Source organism: Salvia hispanica, chromosome 4 (genome assembly GCF_023119035.1).
Source record: "Salvia hispanica cultivar TCC Black 2014 chromosome 4, UniMelb_Shisp_WGS_1.0, whole genome shotgun sequence".
NCBI classification, from domain to species: Eukaryota; Viridiplantae; Streptophyta; class Magnoliopsida; order Lamiales; family Lamiaceae; genus Salvia; species Salvia hispanica.
Window position 1 is genome coordinate 11,896,036 of NC_062968.1, and position 21,751 is coordinate 11,917,786.

A 21,751-nucleotide genomic window follows, 5' to 3' on the forward strand; every position below is an offset into this window, starting at 1 on the left:
TTCCTTAGTCTATAAATAGGGCAATTGTCATCAAACTATTCAATCAATAAGAATTATAAATTTGGAAGACAATTAACTAACCCAACACAATTTCCACTTTATTCTCTACCTTTTTCATTTCCACTTTATTCTCCTTTTACTTAACTAACCCAACACAATTTTTCTTAATCTTCGTGCCGAAAAGAAACGCCTTCATTTCTATGGAACGGAGGGAGTACTAATTAAGACTTATAAAGTATTTTATATCTGACCTCCAACGGATTTGAACTAAATTTTAAATTCGTGATTTTAGGGCCTTTACAGTTATTGCGGTATACCGAAGTACGATATACCGTATTACCGTTATGCAAAAAAAAATCATTTTATACACAAAATATTTAAAAGTGGGATTTTCGGAGATTTTAAGTTTTTAATTCTATTTTATATATGAATATATTAATATATTATAATATTTGTATAATATTTCAACATATACCGATTTTTTGGTCATGGATTCGGTATATATTCGGTATACCACGATATATCGCAGTATAGGAAAACTGATACCATTACGGTATCATACCGTACCGAAAATTGCGATATACCGAAAAATTAGTATTTCAGTATTTTTCCCCACCCCTAGTTTGGACTCATTATAGTATGTTAGTTTCATTGTAGGATTTGAAACGGTATGGAAAACGAAGTTGGAACGACGCCAGAAATTAAAGAAAAGATTTGAAAAGAATTGCACTTTCATGTAGTTTCACTGGACCGAGTGGATCCATATTCAAAATCCTATTCGGCCTAGTGGTTTGTACTCCTTGATTCTAGAGAGTTTCATTCGATCTAGTGAATTCTCAACCAAAACACCACTTTGCCGAATGGTATCGCCTCCTTGATTCCAGAAAGTTTCACATGACTAAGTGAAATTGAGGACAGAATGCTATTCGACATAGTATTATAGTAATTTCGACAAGTTCTATTCTAGTGAGTTTTACTCAGACAAGTCGGTTTCAGCCGAAACGCTACTGGCCGAATGACGGTTGTGCCCAACACCCTAAACTATACAATCAATATCCAAAAATTTAGGATTAAATTTCATTCAACTCAAAAACTACCATGCTTGAATGATTTCATTTATTTTTGTTTCAAATTTTAAAAATAAAATACTATCGTGGTGATAAAAATATAAATGAAACTACAAATTCACTATTTTAAAATTAGGAGCTAGTATGATGGTAAGTGTGATTTGTATGTAAAAAGAAAAAAGAAAAAAAAAAAGAAAAAAAAAGTGTGATTTGTATGTATATATTTCTATAGAGTGACTAATTTATTCCTTTCCAAGGAGATAGAGATAAACGTGTAAACAGAGACGATATATTGACATTTATTTATCATTATATTCCATCCACGTTACAAAACGGGCCCTTATCGAAAAAATGAGTAGACTTTCACTATTCTTTATTAAAGTGGATGAATTTTTACTATGTTAAAGCAAATTACATTCCCTCTTTTATTAATTACCTCCGCTTTGGCTAAAATTTTAATTAAGGAAGAGAATTCGAACTTGAATTTGGTTTGCTTGCTGATGAGTGCCACATCAAGATATTTATAATCGCACAAATTTGAAATTGAAGCCGGGTATTTTGACTCATTTCCATCCCTACTACGATACAATTACTACTATTTTCACGAAGAGATTTATAATTGATTAATTGGTTCCAGACTTCCATTGATGGTATTGGCACAAAGTAGATAACGATGAAGACCTCTCTAATATAAGGAACATAATCATCTCTTGGCTAAAAGATAGTTTCATAGACTAGATAATAGTGATGACCTCTCTAAAATAAGGAATATTAATAAGAGTGAACTACACAAATAGTCCCTAATCTTGTTTAAAGATGCACCAATGGTCTCTAAAATTTTTTATATCATTTTTGGAATGATAAGACAAAACTAACCCTAGGTACCACTAGTGTGAATATTTAAAGTTCTGGGGCATTTTGGACTTTTCTATTCTTTTATTTTTTTTCATTTTTTCTTCCATCACCATTTTCTTTTATAAACTCAATTATACTTTCATTTAAATAATATTTGATGCTTTATGATTTCAAAATTTTAAATAAGAAACCATATGTTTTAATTATGCTTTATTTATTTTTAAAATTAAATATTATTTTTTATAAAAATTAATCTATATATTTGCGAAGAAAATATTATATTTAATAGTAATATTTTAAAATATAAATATTAAAGTGAATTATAGGAAATTCTTTGCAGAATTTATTTTTACTTAAAACTTTTACTAAAATTTTTTAAATTTGAGAAGAAAAAATATTATAGTGAATTATAGTAAATTTTTATTTAAAAAATATTACTTAAATATTTAAATGTTACTATACTTAAGTGAAAAATAAAAATTTAGTTTACGTTAATTAAAAAATACAGTATAGTGAAGAATATTTGTTAAATATAATAATTGAAATTTACTACAAAAATATAATAAAATGAACTATATAATAAATATTTTAATTACGTTAGTTAAAATATAGTATAGCGAACTCTTGCAAGTAACATTTTTTTACTAAAAAATAAAATGAACTATAGTAATTTTTTCATTATAAAGCTTAATCTATACATTATTCAAGTAACTATTTAAAAAATTTAAGTGAATTATTTAAAAGAAAATTTTTTTGTTGTAAAAGGTGCTTTTATGTATGTCTAAAATAATTACATGATTGAAGAGGTACCAAAATTGTAATTTCTAGGTACCAAAAATGCCCTCTATGGCATTTAGGAGATTTTTCAAATGCAAAGGGGTATAATATACCGACAAGTACCAAAAATGTAGTAATTTTTAGGGATCAAAAATGTTATAAAATTTTTGCAGGGACCATTGATGTCTTTTATGACAAGATCAGGAATTAATTGTGTAGTTCACTCTATTAATAAAGGTATCACTTTAATGCGAGTAGGAGGATAGCCTATTATTTTCTCTTAGAAGTTAGAACATTATGTTGGATACTAGCAATAGCATATAGCTAAAATATTTATTATAAGTATAAAAAAATATTTTCCAATAATTTCCTCTTCTAAAACTTTTAAATTTTACCTATATTATATATTTATATATATTTTTGCCCCTTTCAATATAAGTTTCTGGCTCCGGCTCTAGATACTAGAATACTACTCCCTCCGTCCCGGCTAAGATGACACATTGCTTAGCCGGCACGGGGTTTTAGGAGTTATTGGTTAAAGTGTTTAATTGGAGAGAGAGAATGTGAGTGTAAGTATTAAAGTAGAGAGATAAAGAAAAATGAATATTTTAATAAGAGTGAGAAAAAGTGGTTGAGTGTATTAATTGGAAAGAAAAAGTTACCAAAAAAGGAAATGTGTCATCTTAGTTGGGACAAACTAAAAAAGGAAAACGTGTCATCTTAAGCGGGACGGAGGGAGTAATATTTTACTTAATATATTTTTTATACTAATAATTATCTAAAATCAATTGATAAAATTGATACAAGTGGGAAAGAGAAGGATACAATACAATATATAGATTAGTTGCAATATAATGAAATTGGTACAATTGGAGATGTAATTTATGGTTCTTTCCTAGTAAATACACAAAATTTTAATATGTTTAGAATTTTCTCTAATTTTTTCAAATCAACATACATGAACTTAAATTTAGGACTTATGCTTTCAAGTTAGGGATTAGCTAGTTGTTAACTCTTGCAAGCATCGCATTTGTGAGAGATTGAGAAGGGGATCAAGAACTTGAAGGAAAAGAAGATGCTAATCCTAGTTAAAGTGCTATGGGAACATTTTTCACATAAAGAACAAATATTGGAATGAGAAAATATTTGTGTTTATTTAAAAGAGTGGGCAAAATTCTATATCTAAGACTCGATAATTTACAAGATTTTTCAAATATTATATCTAGGGTAATACTTCTCACTAGGTGAAATCTTGGTAATTGGTAGGCTTCGACAGGCTGATTGGGTGGGTGGGCTCAAGCCATTGCTGGTGCAGACCGAGTCCATATCAATTCTCACTCCCATCGAAACAGCATTGGAGATGAGCAAAATGTGGCATAAGAGAACTCTCCTCATCAAACCGCGCATTTGAACTCTCTAATTTAAGTGATGGATCGGTTGCGGCGCTAGGATTATCACTTGTACTTGGAATCGCATTAGCTAATAAATGACCTTGAATCATTTACAACAACACTACAATAAATGCTATTTTTTGAACATCAAAGTGCTCAATGCGGTAAAAGTGCACGGTGAAGAAAAAATATCCAATATTTTCCGAGCACAAAAACTGCTCGGTGCATAAATTTTCGAGCAATCCTAAGTTCGATAAATTTCCGAGCACGTTGCTTGGAAATATTTTTATACGTATTATTTTAATTAAATAAATAATTTACGAGCACTTGGGTGTTCGAAATTTGTTAAGTATATTTTAAATTAATAAAAATATTATTATATTCGAGCACTTGAGTGCTCAGAATCAATTCTGTTTTAAATTAATAAAATAAAAAGATGAGACTATTTTGTATGAATGGAGAGAGTACTATTTTTTATCAAGTTTTTAGCATGCCTTGTAAAAAGAAATACTAATAGTCATTTAAATTACATAATTTAATTAAATATTAAAATTTCATAGATTTAATATAATTCGATATATATTGGAGATAATCAAATAGGACAAAAGTTTAAAATTTCACGACTCCTGATCCCGAAAGTCAATACAAATCTGATTAATTTCATTTATTCACTGGGCAATAATATGCAACACACGGGTCACTAGCTAGTACTACTAGTCAAAATTATCTTAATTTCCTTGCAATATTATGTGGTTGTGGCATGTTAATGATTATGACGGCAAAGGTTATCACCATGATGTTTTAAGATATTAGAAAGTAGCCATTCATTATAGAATGAGAATTCGGACTTCCATTACGTTAATAGAAAACAAAAGAGATAAAAAGAAATAAAATTTATCATCGATTTAGATTTTTTTTGAAACATACTCCTTCCGTCCTAAGATAAGTGACTTGTATTATTTTTTGGGGTATCCCACTATAAGTGACCTATTTTCATTTTTAACAAAAAGTCATCTCTCTTACTTTATTCTCTACCTACTTTATTCTCTCTTCTCTCCTCTACTTTTCCCTCTCTCATACTTTACTCTCTCAACTTTAACTTATTTAAATACCATTCCTTAAATCCCGTGCCCAAAAGAAGTAGGTCACTTATCTTGGGACGGAGGGAGTATTAAAAATGAGCTATTCATCCCCTTAAAAAGACTTATAAAAGGAAAGATTATCCACTCTTATATAAATTAGATAGGATCATCACCAATTCGATGTGAGACACGATTTAAGATACTCCCTTCATCCATGATTTAAAGAACCATTTTACCATTTTGGTTTGTTTACGATTTACATAACCATTTGCTTTATTCCACTTTTAGTATGCAGACCCCACATCCTACTAACTTTTTACACTCACAATCCAATATAAAACTAATACTCTCTCCGTCCTATAGAAATAAACCATATTTTCCTTTTCGTCCATCCCATACAAATAGTCCATATCTATTTATGGTAACCTTTTTCTCCTTTTCTTTTACTTTATTATTTATGGGTCTCACCATCCACTACACAATTTCAACCACTTTTTCTTCTTCTCTTTTACTTCATCAATTATACATTAAAACCCGTGCCAAATCTAAATGATGTATTTCTATGTGATGGAAGGAGTACTTTAAATGGGTCTCACGTTCCACTCATTTTTTTCTCTTTATTTTTTTTTGTAAAATCAAATAATTTCTTAAATTTGTACCAAGTCAAAATGTCTCTTTCAAAATGTCTCTTTAAATGGTGGATGGAAGGAGTATTTAACGTGAAGATTATATCCAATCCAACTATATATACATAGCATAGCAGGATACACCTTAAAGAACAATTATAAACCATGGAATTCTTGTCCACCTTCTACGCCGCCGTAGCCTTTGCCCTCTCTCTCCTTTTCTGCTACTCCAAACTCCGCCGCAAATCAGCTGATAACCTAAAGCATGCTGCACTCAGAGCTCCGCCGGAAGCCGGCGGCGCACGCCTCCTGACTGGCCACCTCCACCTCCTGACCTCCTCCACCAATCTCCCTCACTTCAACCTAGCCGACGTAGCCGACCGCCACGGCCCGATCTTCACGATCCGCCTCGGCGTGCGCCGTGCCGTCGTCGTCAGCAGCCCGGACCTCACGAGGGAGCTCTTCACCGCCTGCGACGCCGCCGTGTCGTCGCGCCCCCTGCTGCGATCCACCAAGCACCTGAGCTACGACCTCGCCATGTTCGGGTTCGCCCCGTACGGCCCCTACTGGCGCGAGATACGCAAGCTCGTGTCGGCAGAGCTTCTATCAGCGCGCCGTCTCGAGCTGCAGCAGAGCGTGCGAGTCTCGGAGACCGCGCACTTCGTGAAGAAGCTTTATGAGACCTGGGAGGTGACTCAGCTTCGTCTTATAAATGAATAAAAAATTAATTAAGATAGAAAATAATGCAGAAAAAACTCTTATCTATATTATACTTTTTTACTTACTATTCACTTTAACTATATTTTTTGCAGAAAATAAAATGAGTTACTACTATGGAATGAAAGTATTATATTCTTTGCATCCTATAAATATGGAGAATCTTTCCAATTTGGTTTGTCCTATAAAAAAATCCATATCTATTTTTAATAACTACTTTCTCTTTAATAAGGTTCCTTATTGGGTCATTATAATTTATATCTATATTTTTTTTTACCAATTATGCATTAAAACTTGTATAGAGTATTTAATTTTTCTTTCAATTGCCAAACAGGAGGAGGGGAGGAGCGAGAGCGGGTCGAATCACGTGCTGGTGGACATGAAGCGGTGGTTTGGGGAGCTGAGCTTGAACGTGGTGACGAGGGTGGTGGCGGGGAGGAGGCTCGGTGATGATACGGAGGAGGCGATGCAGTGTCGGAAGGTGATGAGGGAGTTTTTTTACTTGTCGGGGGTGTTTGTGCCGGCGGATGCGCTGCCATGGCTCAGGTGGCTGGATATAGGTGGATATGAGAAGAAAATGAAACAAACGGCTAAGGATTTCGATAGAATTGTCGGAGACTGGGTGGCGGACCGTCGGGATAAGGACTATTCCGGAGAGAGTAAGGCGCAGAATTTCATAGATGTTATGCTCTCTGTTTTGAAGGGTGCGAATCTTCAACATGATGTGCTTACAGTCATCAAATCTACGTGCCTGGTATGATGTCACAGATTAATGTTGTGTGATTAGTGTGAACAAATATTTAATTTGCAATCATAAAGATAGATAATTCTAGTAATCACAAAGAATTCAAAAAGATTGAAGTATTCTAAAAATAACAACTTTTTAGCGTACTACTCTACTTAAAGAATAATAGACCATGTCACATTTTATTTTCTCCTTCTGTCTATTTAGTGTTGAATTGTAGTACGTCTATATTTTTTTCAATCAATCCACTAAAACACGGTCATTGTTTTTTTTGGTAAATCCAACATAGATCTTATCTTATTTGATTCTGTCATACTTTCATTCCCTTATTACTTATCTATTTTATTCTAATATTTATTTTTTAATGTAAAACTAATTTCTTAAAATATGACTCAAATTTCAATAACTATCACACTAACTTTCATTCACATTTTTTTCAAAATCCGCCAAAAGCAAAAGTAAGACTTTAAATATAAATGAAAGAATTATTTTTTATTCATGATATTGAAATATACGCAAAATAATCTTAGCCCCAATTTCCTAAAAATAAAATAGAAGGTGTAGAAAAAGGGGTTAATTCAAAACTAAGAAGCTATGATTATGATCAGCTCGCGCGCCCTCAATAAGCTTAAATATACATATAATAAAAGTGTTATAATATTTAATTTTAATTTTTTTTTATCTTAGTGCAATATTATTGCATAATTTCGACCAATACTGATTTGTTACAAACTGGTGCAGGTTTTAATTGCTGGTGGAACTGACACAACTACGGTTGTACTAGTATGGGCCCTCTCCCTTCTCTTGAACAATCGTCCCATCTTGAAGAAGGCTCAAGATGAACTAGACAAACATGTTGGAAAAGAAAGACGAGTGGAAGAATCAGATATAAAGAATTTGCCGTATCTTGCAGCCATAATCAAAGAGACTATGAGGCTGTACCCTGCAGGCCCCTTAGGCGGGATACGCGAGTTCACGAAAGATTGCGATGTGGGTGGCTACCATGTGTCCAAAGGGACGTGGCTGATCGTGAACGTCTGGAAGTTGCACCGCGATCCACAATTGTGGGCGGAGGACCCCTTGGAGTTTAGGCCCGAACGATTTCTTGATATTGACCACAAAAGTATAGATGTGAAAGGCCAGAATTTCGAGTTCATTCCATTTGGCGCGGGCAGGAGGATATGCCCCGGGGCTAACTTTGGGATGCATATGTTGCATTTGGTGTTGGCTAACTTATTGCATGCTTTTGAGGTTTCAACGGTTGGGGATGAAGAGGTTGATATGAGTGAGAGTGTTGGATTAACTAACCTTAAAGCCACACCACTTGATGTTCTCATAGCCCCAAGGTTATCACCAAATTTATATTGAGTAAAAATGTTGTTATATTTGTTTTCCTTTCAGTTTCAATGAATGTAATCTATGTATGGATGTTGGTATGATAAAAAAGTTGTAATATATAGTATTATGGTTATTGGCCCATACTCCTTCTGTCCTATTAAAAATGAAATATTTTTTTTGAGTTTGTCCAATTAAAATATGAACATTTCTTAATATAGAAACAACCTCATCTCTATTTCTTTCTCTTTTTTACTCTCTTTTCATTAAATTACAAAACAAAACTATATAAAATTCTGTGCTGAAAACTAAATTATTCATATTTATTGGAACGTAAATACCTTATTCTTACTTTTAATCAGTTCAAGAACTGGATATAAATTTAAATTTAGTAGTATGATAATGCAACAAATTTTAATTTGTTTTAATTTTACCATGACGAAGTGTTTTAACCATCTTTTTTTTAATTCGAGGTGAATATTTTGATTGACGGCTCACATGGTTGTGACAAAGCCAAATGACGCACTATGCAACATTTTATGAGTAAAATAAATGCTTTCTGAGATTAGGACTTATAAACATCATCTAAGGAGCAACGTAGTATTACATATTTTAAAACACATGCCGAATCAAAAATCAAAATGTTTCTACATAAATATCCTTAAATGAATAAGACGTGTCATAAAATCAAATAAGAATGTTAGTAACATTTTAATTTGTAGATGATGAGACTCTAGGTGCTTAAATATAAAAAAAGTGAGATGACATGGGGTCCACATAAAATGAGAAAAGAGGGGTCCACAAGAGACTCATATAATGCCACGTATGATCCCACATATGGGTGATGAATGAAATCTCCGTCCATGATTCCATCATCTGGTATTCATGAAATTAAAGTTATAAGAGATATCTCTTCCCTCTCTCCTTTTTTGGTATCTCTACACGTTCAATCAAGCTAATCCATGCAATCTCATTTGGTTTTTCCGTGCTGAATTGTGGTAGAGACAGACACCAACGGAGAGAGAGCGAGGGAAGAATTCATGCGAGCGCCTCGCCTCGTCAGACACCATGTCGTCCTCCGTAAACTACCGGCGTCAGCCGTCTCTCTCGCGCCGTGCGTCTCGCGGCGCCACCACCACCTTCTCTATGGAGGTGTTCGACAACGAGGTCGTGCCTTCCTCGCTGCAGTATGATATCGCACCCATTCTCCGCGTCGCCTCCGAGATCCAGCACGAGCGCCCCCGCGTTGCCTACCTCTGTATTCTCTCTTTTTCCTATCAAATTCCTTTTTATGATTTCTAAATTCTTTGACAAAAATAGTTTTCTACGTATTTGTTTTCGTTTTGTAAAAAAAACAGCATTTACCAAGAATTCAAAATTTACGGATTTATTTTTCATAGATTTTGATATGTATTTTATATGCATGTTTGTGTGTTGTTGATATGTAAGTAAAATAAAAGCTCTTTATTAGGACTTTGTTATGTAAATATGTGTATGTTTTGGGTTTCAAGTTCACGTAATTAAACATTCAATTTGATACCAAACAAGACAAGACTATAATGTATTTCTTCTACTTCAAGTTCAATAATAAATTTTTTTATTGTAGGCCGCGTTTATGCTTTTGAGAAGGCACACAGATTAGATCCGAGTTCAAGTGGACGTGGTGTGCGACAGTTCAAGACTAGTCTACATCAAAGATTACAAAGGGTACGTTGATGATTTATCAGAAACATTTGGCACACTACATTCCAACATCAAGGCAAGTTTAAACATGCAGGCGGATCCAGAAATCGAAAATGGAGGGGGCAAAATATATAGTTTTAGCTTGATTTAGTGCGGATGTGGCTATTTTTTCAATATTCGGGGCGGCACCGGTTGCAAACGGAGAGGGCGGACATGATAATTTTACGTTCCGATAAGGGAAATTTAGTCGCACGGAAGGGGCAGTGGTTTCTTGTAGGAGTACCTAAAAAACATAACATATAAACCTAGTATTAGACTGCTTTCACATTACTCGGACGTAAAATCCTCATTTGTGCTCCCTCCGTTTGCCTTCACCATTGCCCCCAAAGACCGAAAAATACTCATGTTCGACCTAAACCAAGCTAGTAGTAATATATATTCAACTCCCTCCATTTCCGAATCTTAAGATTCGCCACTGAATGGGACGGGTGGAATATACATTTGTGGACAATTTTATGGAATTATGAATCTATTAATACAAAATGGTGAAAATTACTCATACATATAATGTAAAACACTTAATTTTGCGAATTTAGAATATATACTTAATCTCAACTTTCTAATGTTAAATTATTATGACATTTAATCAATCATAGTAATATTTTTTACAAAATCAAACTTTTAAGGAGTATAGTATAAAACTACGAGTCCCTAAAATTTTCGAAAATTGCCGGTCCAAACATCCCTCTTTTCACCATTGTTTAGATTCGGGTAATTCAAATGCAATTTGTTTTTTAATTTTATAGTATTTCCTTGTAATTCATACTCGCTCTGCTGTTGCCAGAAGTGGCGAATTTTATAGTATACAGAATTTGTCTCTTCTTTGATTTTATAGCATCCCCTTGTTGGTGGGTTAGGTTATTGACATGAAGCCAAAAGATTGGATAATAGATGATTTGTTGAATAGATTTCCAATCGTGTATTCAGGAGGATGGACCATCTATGGCTCGTCGGGTCAAGAAGACGGATGCACGGGAAATCGAGAGCTACTACAAGCAATACTATGAGAACTATGTTTTGGCACTCAACAAGGGCAACCAAGCTGATAGGTGCCCACTTTTGTAGCACAAATTCATAATGTATGTTTTCATCATTGTTAACAATAGTTCTTCTTGGCAGAGCTCAGCTTGGAAAAGCTTACCAGACAGCCGGGGTGATGTTTGAAGTGCTTTGTGCTGTCAACAAGACCGAGAAAGTCGAGGAGGTTGCACCCGAGGTCAGTTTTTATCTACCTAAATCAAGACGGTTTCGTTCAATTCTGCTCATGACATGACAGAGCTTTGCTGTTTTTACAGATTATGGCTGCAGCAAATGACGTCCAAGCGAATGCGGAGCTTTGTGTCCCGTTTAACATTCTTCCCTTGGATGCAGCTGGGGCGTCACAGTCCATCATGCAGCTTGAAGAGGTGGGATTTGCACCTTTTAACCCAAGAACTCCTGTGTGTGTTTGAAATATCATGTCATTCCTCTTTTTCCGAAATTTCAGGTGAAGGCCGCTGTAGCTTCTTTGCGTAATACTCGTGGCTTAACATGGCCGTCATCGTTTGAGCAACAACGGCAGAGGACTGGGGATTTGGACCTTCTTGATTGGCTCAGGGCGATGTTCGGCTTTCAGGCATGTCTTGTGAATTGTTGGACCGGATAACTCTTTTGTGCTTTAAGATGAGGATAATTAAATGCTGGCTGGCTCCTTTTGCAATCTACAGAAGGACAGCGTCAGGAATCAAAGGGAACATTTGATATTGCTCCTTGCAAATATTCATATAAGACTACATCCCAAGCCCGAAGCACAAGCCAAAGTATGTCTCCTCTAGTTGTTTCTCGTCTGAATATATACAAGATTTTTAGTGTTAGAGAAGTTAACTTAAAATCTGTTGCTTTTCCTCAGCTTGATGATCGAGCTGTTGATGCACTGCTGATTAAAATCTTCAAGAACTACAAGACATGGTGTAAATATCTGGGTAGAAAACACAGCTTAAGGTGAAAAGGAAGTCTGAAAATCAGCTATGTGAATACTAGATAACTAACTTACAACAGTTTCATATTTTCATTAGTACATTTAAAAAATTTAACTCCTGTTGGATTAGATTAATATTTCAATAATTACTGCCCACAGACTCCCCCAAGGTCAGCTGGAAGTGCAACAGAGGAAGATTCTTTACATGGGGCTTTATCTTCTTATCTGGGGCGAAGCAGGCAATTTGCGCTTTATGCCCGAGTGCCTATGCTACATTTTTCACAATGTGAGTGATATCTTTTACATGCATGATCAAAGTGACATACATATATACTAGTATTCAATTGGATGAATGATTATGTTCAGATGGCATATGAACTTCATGGACTGTTGGCGGGAAATGTAAGCATAGTAACAGGAGAAAACATCAAGCCTTCGTATGGTGGAGATGATGAGTCTTTCTTGAGGAAAGTTATAATGCCCATTTATCGAGTGATTGATAAGGTATTCTTGATAAATTAGTTGTAAACTAATGTCTGCCCAAAGATAACCAAATGCTGCTTATACGGTTGCAGGAAGCTAAGAAAGGTAAAAATGGTACAGCTCCCCACACTTCCTGGTGCAACTATGATGACCTGAATGAGTATTTTTGGTAAAGAGAGTATTAATTTATTTTCTATGCTTCATAATGCATGCTTTTAATTAGGATATGTCAAACTACTATAGGTCACCGGATTGCTTCCGATTGGGATGGCCAATGCGTGATGATGGTGAATTTTTCAAATCTGTACAAGATCCTAAACCGGTAATTGTGGCCAAAGTTGTGAACTTATTTAGCTAGCTTCAAAATATTGTTTGTCTGCTGAGTATCAGAGGTGTTTCAGGGGAAAAGTGCTCCGAAAAGGCCCAAAAGTCTGGGGAAATCATTCTTTGCAGAAACACGATCATTTTGGCACATATTCCGAAGTTTTGATCGTCTGTGGACGTTTCTTATTCTGGCTCTACAGGTATATAAGATGAAAGACATAATTGAGATTATTAGGTGATTGTACTGAATGGGAGGGTTGCCCTGCAGATTTTGATTATCATAGCCTGGAGTGATGTTACTGTATTCAACATCTTCCAGCCGACTAATGTGTATCGTATGTCTAGCATTTTCATCACAGCAGCCTTTCTTCGTGTCATTCAGAGTATTCTTCTTCTTCTATCCATACATCCAAAAACCTTTAAATTATTGGCTCAATTTTTTCCTGATCAATCACATTTCAACTTGACTTTAGGTCTTTGTGTTGCTTATGTAATCAAGATTTATTTGAAATTGCTATAGGTATACTGGACATCATTCTCAACTTCCCAGGCTATATTAGATGGAAGTTCACTGGAGTTTTGAGAACCGTCCTGAAATTAATTGTCAGCTTAGCCTGGGCTGTCATCCTTCCTTCATGTTATTTGCTCCGATCCAATTCATTTTCGTTCACCAAAATCAAAGAAGGGTTTTCATTCCTTGATGATGTCAAGGGTGTACCTCCTCTCTACATTGCAGCTGTTGCTATATACCTGTCACCAAACTTATTAAATATAGCCTTATTTGTTTTCCCCATGCTGCGACGTTTCATTGAGAACTCTGATTGGCATATCATTAGGATGTTCCTATGGTGGTCACAGGTACATCTTTTCTCATCATTATTCTTTACTCTTTCACTCACTCATACGTTCAAACCAACTGATATTTAATAACTCGAAGGAATCTGCTATTATCTAGAAAATTTAGGTGAAAATTTATGTTCTAGTTAGCCAAATAGTGTCATCTTCCAAGTACTTCTCTAAAAGTCATGTTAAGAGGGAAAAAAGAGATTCTATAACACGTTTCACTACTCAATATTAGAGATGCATCCGTTCTTTAACCTAGGTAAGAAAGCAATTGCAGTCTCTTATTTGCATTGATCTGTTTCCTGAGAATAAGCATATGCCTGGATGTGAAAGTTTCTTATCATTTTCAGCCAAGAATCTATGTGGGAAGGGGAATGCATGAAAGTCAATTTGCACTTATCAAGTATGTCACCCAAGTTCTCTAATCTCTGGGTCTGTTCTTCACATCTGAGACTGATGTTATTTTTTGTTTTGGATTTTTCGGTCGTAATTAAAACAGATATACTCTATTTTGGGTGCTACTTCTGGCTTCCAAATTTTCATTCAGCTATTTTATGATGGTAGTTTCTCATCCTTTTGTTAATGAATAGGATGCATATACTTTCAACTGCTCTGTCATTATTATGTCTCATTTAATTTCAGATAAAGCCTATGGAGAAGCCCACTAAGGACATAATGAGCATTCAACGTGTTACTTATACTTGGCATGAATTCTTCCCGCATGGTATGTATTCATTATAGTGGGATATAAAGTGTTCACGAGAATAATCCTATCAATTTTAATGTATTGAATATATCATACCAATGCAGCTAAGCACAACTTTGGAGCTGTTGCTGCAATATGGGCACCAGTTATCTTGGTGTGCATTCTTATCATCAGAATCTTATAGCTTCACATTAGAATTTATTTTTCCATTTCTTTCTGCTCAATTTTTGTACTATCCATTCTTTCATAGTTGTGACTTTACGTGCAGGTTTACTTCATGGACCTCCAGATTTGGTATGCCATATTCTCCACCATGTATGGGGGTTTTATTGGAGCCCTTGATCGTCTCGGAGAGGTATAAGGAGTACATCTCGTGCACGATTAGCTGTGGAATCATTCTGAGAACATTGTTATTGTGTTGCCAATCGATAACTTTATATACTCCTCAAAGTAATTACACACTCTATTCACTTCAATTTCAATTTGTCCCTCAGATTCGAACTCTTGGAATGCTTCGGTCTCGTTTTACGTCTTTGCCTGGCGCATTCAACACTCAGTTAGTACCATCTGATAAATCTAAGAAAAAAGGATTTTCACTTTCAAAGAGCTTTGATCAGGTTACTTTCTCCCTATATAGATATCACTTCATTTCCCCAATAAAGATGGCTAGCGTAGTTTTCAGAATATTTGTGTCTTTTCTTTCTTTAGGTAACTACGAGTAAAAGAAGTGAAGCCACAAAATTTGCACAGCTGTGGAATGATGTTATTGGTAGCTTTAGAGAAGAAGATCTGATAAGTGACAGGAAAGCTCAGTCATTTTGACTTTTTTTTTCCTTATATAATATAATATCATCTTTTTCTGTTACCATTTGACGAAATTTTGCATATAGATGTGAACTAAAGTTATATAACTTACCTCAGGGAGATGGACCTGCTTCTTGTTCCTTATTCATCTGATCCCAGCCTGAAAACAATTCAGTGGCCCCCCTTCTTGCTTGCTAGCAAGGTGAAAGTTGTGCATTTTGAGTTTTATCATGTCTGTATTATTTTTTCACTTTTTTCTACTTTGCAGATTCCAATTGCACTGGATATGGCTACTCACTTTCGATACAAGGATGCTGACCTCTGGAGGCGGATATGTGCTGATGAGTACATGAAATGTGCCGTGATTGAATGCTACGAGTCATTTAAACTTATCCTCAATGCCTTGATCACTGGTGACACTGAGAAAAGGTTGTTATTCTGATACCATTTATATGATAAGTATCATATTTGAACCTCAATCTATTCGAAATAATTTTCTTTGTTTATATTTAAAATTCTGATATATGCTTTACATGAACAGGATAACTGGAAGAATAATAAAAGAAATCGAAACTAGCATATCAGAATATACATTCCTTCAGAATTTCAGGATGAAGGCTTTGCCAGATCTTTGCAAGAAATTTATACAACTTGTGGAGATATTGGTAAGCCAGCTCTTATCAAAATCTTCAACTATAAGTTTGGCATCTGTGGAAACTGAGTGAATCTTCTATCTCGCAGAAAGACAGCGATCCATCCAAGAAAGATAGTGTTGTTTTACTGCTGCAAGATATGTTAGAATTAGTTACCCGTGATATGATGGTGAATGAGATCCGGTTTGTAGACGCTGCAGTATTTATTTTACAGAAACTATCTTTACTATCTTGTAGTATTCTAATTTAGTGTATTATAATTTCTACATTGAATATAGTGAAATTGCGGAAGTTGGTCAAGGTAGCAAGGATTTCGGGAATCAACTTTTCGCCAGTATTGCTTTTCCTCCCCCAAATACAGCTCAATGGGAAGAGCAGGTATGTGAAGCTGGATTTATGAACACATCCCAATTTATAACATCTTGAGATAAAAGTGGTGTTATTATCTACACTTTTCCACAGATACGGCGCCTCTATCTTCTCTTAACTGTTAAAGAATCAGCAGTTGATGTCCCAACAAATCTTGAAGCACGCCGGAGGATAACATTTTTCTCCAATTCACTTTTTATGAATATGCCACATGCACCTCGAGTGCGCAAAATGCTGTCATTCAGGTGATCTTATACCTTATAATATGTCTGTGTGCATGATGTTGAGAACTATTTGTACAGCAGCTTCTCATGTACTATTCTATACATTAGAACTTTTAGTAAGTTTATAAGCTGTAGTCCGAGGAACATTCTATTTCATATCTGCATAGTAACTGTATTTATCGGCAATTCGGCATGCAGTGTGTGTACTCCATATTACAGTGAGGAGACTCTCTACTCCAAGACTGATCTTGAAATGGAAAATGAAGATGGAGTTTCTATCATTTATTATCTCCAACGGATATATCCAGGTCCGACTAATATTCCAAATCAGAAAAACATATAGTCTTCAGGATCATAATCAGCTAATATAGTGCCATCTAATGGCATGTACTCAAATTTTTCATTCAGATGAATGGGATAACTTCATGGAGCGTTTAAATTGCAAAAGTTCTGAAATTTGGGACAATGAAGAAAATGTACTGCAACTACGCCATTGGGCCTCTCTGAGAGGACAGACTCTTAGCAGAACAGGTTATTTGAGTCCCACATTCTATTCGTGATCTTCGTGTTCTCCCTAGTTTTTTATGTGATTTCTATTTGTCTTGCAGTCAGAGGGATGATGTACTACAGAAGGGCCTTAAGGCTTCAGGCGTTTCTTGACATGGCTTCAGAAGAAGGTAAGAAAAACTTATAATGATAATCAAGCTGAGAAACTTAAAAACAAACAGGATTGGATGATTCTAGAGAATATGTTTGTGACTGGTTCTGCCTAATTTTTGCAGTATTACAAGAAGGTTATAAAACGGTGATAGATCCATCAGAGGAAGAAAGGAAGAGCCAAAGATCTTTCTACAATCAATTAGATGCTGTAGCTGACATGAAATTCACCTACGTTGCGACCTGCCAGAATTATGGAAATCAGAAACGTTGTGGAGATCGCCGTGCAACAGACATATTAAATCTGATGGTTAAGTAAGTTGGACAATACTGGCAATGTTAAATAATGATGATGATAATCTCATTTTATTACAACACCACGCTCTTATGTTTTTGCAGTAATCCGTCTCTTCGTGTAGCTTATATAGATGAAGTTGAGGAAAGGGACGGTGGAAAAAGCCAGAAAGTCTATTACTCTGTTCTAATCAAAGCTGTTGATAACCTTGATCAGGCAAATATTTTCTTAGTTCTGCATAAAATTCTAGTAAATAATATATATTCAACCCGAAGACTGATTTAGTCTGTTTCTTCTTAAGGAAATCTACCGTATAAAGCTACCAGGGCCAGCGAAGATAGGAGAAGGTAAACCTGAAAACCAAAACCATGCAATCATTTTTACGCGTGGAGAAGCTCTCCAGACAATCGATATGAACCAAGTAAAGTTGCTGGCATCTGTATTCTTTAGATTGATGAAGAGTCTGTCTTGAAAATTAAACATTCTTTCTTGCTTCCTTTGTAGGATAACTACTTAGAAGAAGCTTTTAAAATGCGCAACCTACTTGAGGAATTTAACGGGGATCATGGGGTGCGACCACCAACTATCCTGGGTGTGCGTGAGCATATTTTCACTGGAAGGTAGTAGAGTTTCACTTTCTGTCCGTATGTACAAATTCTGGATTATCTCTCTGATCTCTCAAATGCTCAACCAGTGTTTCATCCCTGGCTTGGTTCATGTCTCTCCAAGAAACAAGCTTTGTTACAATTGGTCAGAGGGTTCTCGCCAGACCTTTGAAGTATGTTGTTTCTTTATCTAACGCACCACCACATATTAGATGAATAATCATATGATAATTAACTATTGTACTAAAATCTTATGGTAATCCATCTGATTTTCTGCAATGTTGAACTTTCATTTTATTCAATTTTCTCTAATGTTTTATGAAATAGGGTACGGTTCCATTATGGACATCCAGATGTTTTTGACCGGATTTTTCACATAACCCGCGGAGGCATCAGCAAATCTTCAAGGGGAATCAATCTGAGTGAAGATATATTTGCTGGTAAAACTTTAACCTATATAGCTGAAACATATGCATACAATATATGTATCCCCTGATTTGTATTACCTTCTGTAGGTTTCAATTCAACTCTACGACGTGGAAATGTCACTCACCATGAATATATTCAAGTTGGGAAGGGACGAGATGTTGGTTTCAACCAGATCTCACTTTTTGAAGCCAAAGTTGCTTGTGGTAATGGGGAGCAGACACTTAGCCGTGACATCTACAGACTGGGGCATCGTTTTGATTTCTTCCGCATGCTGTCATTTTATTACACAACTATAGGGTTCTACATCAGCTCAATGGTATGACCATTTTACTTTGAATTTCATTGGTTTTCTCACGTGAAAATTAAAATGTTACTTGATTAAAATGATACTTCCCCCGTCCCATAGAAATAGGCTGAATTTTCTTTTTCGTCGATGTTTTGCAGCTGGTGGTCTTTACAGTGTATGCCTACTTGTACGGTAAGCTATATCTTTCCCTGAGTGGATTGGAACAGACAATAGTCAAGGTTGCCAGAATGAGGGGAAACGATGGTCTCAAGGTAGTCATGGCGTCGCAATCAATTGTTCAACTAGGTATTTTGATGGCACTGCCGATGATTATGGAAATTGGACTGGAGAGGGGGTTCAGAACCGCAGCTAGTGATATGATAATCATGCAGCTTCAACAGTCATCTGTCTTCTTTACATTCTCTCTGGGGACAAAGGTTCATTACTTTGGGCGAACAGTTCTACATGGCGGAGCCAAGTACAGGGCCACTGGGCGCGGTTTTGTGGTTAGACATGAAAAATTTGCGGAAAACTACAGAATGTACTCAAGAAGCCACTTCACAAAAGCTCTAGAACTCATGATTTTGCTGATCGTTTATAAAGCATATAGTACAGCTGCTTCTGACTCCAACACCTACGTATTTGTGACAATATCGATGTGGTTCCTCGTGGCGTCCTGGCTGTTTGCTCCGTTTCTGTTCAATCCATGTGGAACGGAATGGCAGAAGATAGTGGAGGATTTTGAGGACTGGTCGAAGTGGATGAGCAGCCGCGGTGGGATTGGTGTTCCAGCGAGCAAGAGTTGGGAGTCGTGGTGGGACGAGGAGCAAGAGCATCTCCAGCACACAGGGTTTCTCGGGAGGCTGATGGAGATCTTCCTTGCTCTTCGGTTCCTGTTGTACCAGTATGGAGTTGTGTATCACCTGCACGTGGCCCGGCATAACACTAGTATCTTGGTCTATGCTTTCTCCTGGCTGCTAATCGTCGGCGCGATGATAATTTTCAAGGTTTTGTCAATGGGGAGGACAAGGCTGAGTGCCAATTTTCAGATGGCTTTCAGGATGATAAAACTAGTAGTGTTTGTTGCTTTGGTGGTGGCACTTATCCTTGCCATAAAGTTCCTAGAGTTGACTGTGGGAGATATATTTGCCAGTTTATTAGCCTTCTTGCCAACTGGATGGGCGCTTCTGCTGGTAATGAGATATGTACTACTACTGGGATACGATCGGTTGCTAACCATTTGCTAATTGCTAACTATGCCAACAACCTAATGTCCGTGTTGATATTTATAACATAGGTTGTAGACATAGTCGACAGTTAGCAATTTAAGATAGTTAGCAACCTAATATGACCCTACTACGACCAGTATTACAATTTGATATTTGTGTGATTTCGAATTAATATTTGAAATGGTGTATAGATTGCGCAAGCATGCAGGCCGACGGTGAAGAAACTGAAGATGTGGGGGTCAGTGAGAGGTTTGGCGAGAGGGTACGAGTACCTGATGGCGCTAGTGATCTTTGCTCCGGTGGCCATCTTGGCGTGGTTCCCCTTCGTGATCGAATTCCAAACACGCCTCCTCTTCAACCAGGCCTTCAGCAGAGGGCTCCAGATCCAGAGGCTGTTTGCTGGTGGGAAGAAGGACAAGTGATATATCTATCTATCTATCTGCACCCTTGCATGGATATTTTTAGATATACAAACATGCATGCATGCATGCATGCATATTCTTTCTCAATGAATAATGCTCCACTCATTTTGTATTATCAAAATCCGGGGAAAAAGGAATAAAAGCGATGGAGGAATTCACTCCACTCTCTCCCTCTCTCTCCTCTCCTCTATATCTATATCTATGTATACTTAATAGAAACGAGTTTTATATGTATTTCACAAAACTTGACATGTGTGTTATATCCTTATTCTACAAAGAAGGCCTAGCTAGCTATTCTCTATATATTCTTCAATCTTCATTCCAACAACTTGGGTGGCGTTGAATGTGATTCAACTAAGCTTGTAATTGAAGATGTTAACTACGAAACTGACAGAACTAACAATACCCTCGCCATAAAATACAAACGGCATCTTTCCTATATGTTTCAAACTATGATCTGGACCGTTAGATTTAAAGATTTGATATCAACAGATTCCAAACTATGACGTGTTCCGTAGATTTAAAGATTTGATGTCAATTGATGAAGAATAATGTCAACACAACGTCAATTGGTTGACAATGTTGACGTTGTGTTAGCATTTTCTGTTGACGCTATATAGCATCGGTTGACATCAAATCTTAAAATCTAGTAATGCAGATTATAGTTTGAAGTTTGTACAGTATATAGAGTTTGTAATAGATTACCTCCCTCCCCTTAAAACATCTATTTTCGAAAATAGGATAACTTTCTTCTAAGCTTATTTCTGGTACCTACTTTGAATATTGCGTGGGCAATTTTGTATCAAAGTTTGAAGCAAAGAAGAGGACAGATGTATGCATGAGAAATCCTTTGCATAAACTTTTCTTATTAAAAATTACTATCTCCGTCCCTCAAAATTTGCTACACTTTGACCCGACACGAATTTTAAGAAATGTAATGGAAAGTGAGTTGAAAAAGTTAGTGGGATGTGAGTCCTACTTTTAAAGTATTAGTTTTATAATATGTGAGTAGGAATGAGTTAGTGGGATATGAAGTCCACTACCAAAAATTGTAAAAATAAAGTGTATTAAATTTTCAGGGACGGACCGAAATAGTAAACTGTATCAAATTTTCAGGGACAAGAGTT

At 35.9% G+C, this 21,751-nt stretch overlaps 2 protein-coding genes across 2 annotated transcripts; both read left to right on the forward strand.

Annotated features, from left to right (window-relative positions):
* The first annotated feature begins 5,921 nt into the window (after nucleotides 1-5,921).
* Nucleotides 5,922-8,741, forward strand: LOC125217795 (cytochrome P450 CYP82D47-like). Its single transcript, XM_048119332.1, has 3 exons — nucleotides 5,922-6,488; nucleotides 6,850-7,269; nucleotides 8,002-8,741. Exons 1-3 carry the CDS (start codon nucleotides 5,964-5,966, stop codon nucleotides 8,626-8,628), a joined length of 1,572 nt encoding a protein of 523 aa, XP_047975289.1. The 5' UTR covers nucleotides 5,922-5,963; the 3' UTR covers nucleotides 8,629-8,741.
* A 2,391-nt stretch (nucleotides 8,742-11,132) lies between these two features.
* LOC125222094 (callose synthase 5-like) lies at nucleotides 11,133-20,787 on the forward strand. Its single transcript, XM_048124535.1, has 38 exons — nucleotides 11,133-11,387; nucleotides 11,458-11,554; nucleotides 11,634-11,744; nucleotides 11,825-11,953; nucleotides 12,045-12,137; nucleotides 12,227-12,318; nucleotides 12,455-12,581; nucleotides 12,662-12,799; nucleotides 12,871-12,947; nucleotides 13,022-13,100; nucleotides 13,180-13,302; nucleotides 13,371-13,485; nucleotides 13,623-13,960; nucleotides 14,296-14,348; nucleotides 14,445-14,505; nucleotides 14,588-14,669; nucleotides 14,756-14,805; nucleotides 14,920-15,006; nucleotides 15,146-15,268; nucleotides 15,360-15,454; nucleotides 15,573-15,657; nucleotides 15,724-15,884; nucleotides 15,997-16,120; nucleotides 16,197-16,291; nucleotides 16,387-16,486; nucleotides 16,571-16,722; nucleotides 16,900-17,009; nucleotides 17,110-17,232; nucleotides 17,310-17,378; nucleotides 17,484-17,673; nucleotides 17,758-17,869; nucleotides 17,955-18,074; nucleotides 18,158-18,273; nucleotides 18,348-18,431; nucleotides 18,586-18,698; nucleotides 18,774-19,003; nucleotides 19,132-20,166; nucleotides 20,394-20,787. The coding sequence occupies exons 1-38, from the start codon at nucleotides 11,281-11,283 to the stop codon at nucleotides 20,622-20,624; spliced, it is 5,427 nt and encodes a 1,808-aa protein (XP_047980492.1). The 5' UTR covers nucleotides 11,133-11,280; the 3' UTR covers nucleotides 20,625-20,787.
* Nucleotides 20,788-21,751: the final 964 nt, after the last annotated feature.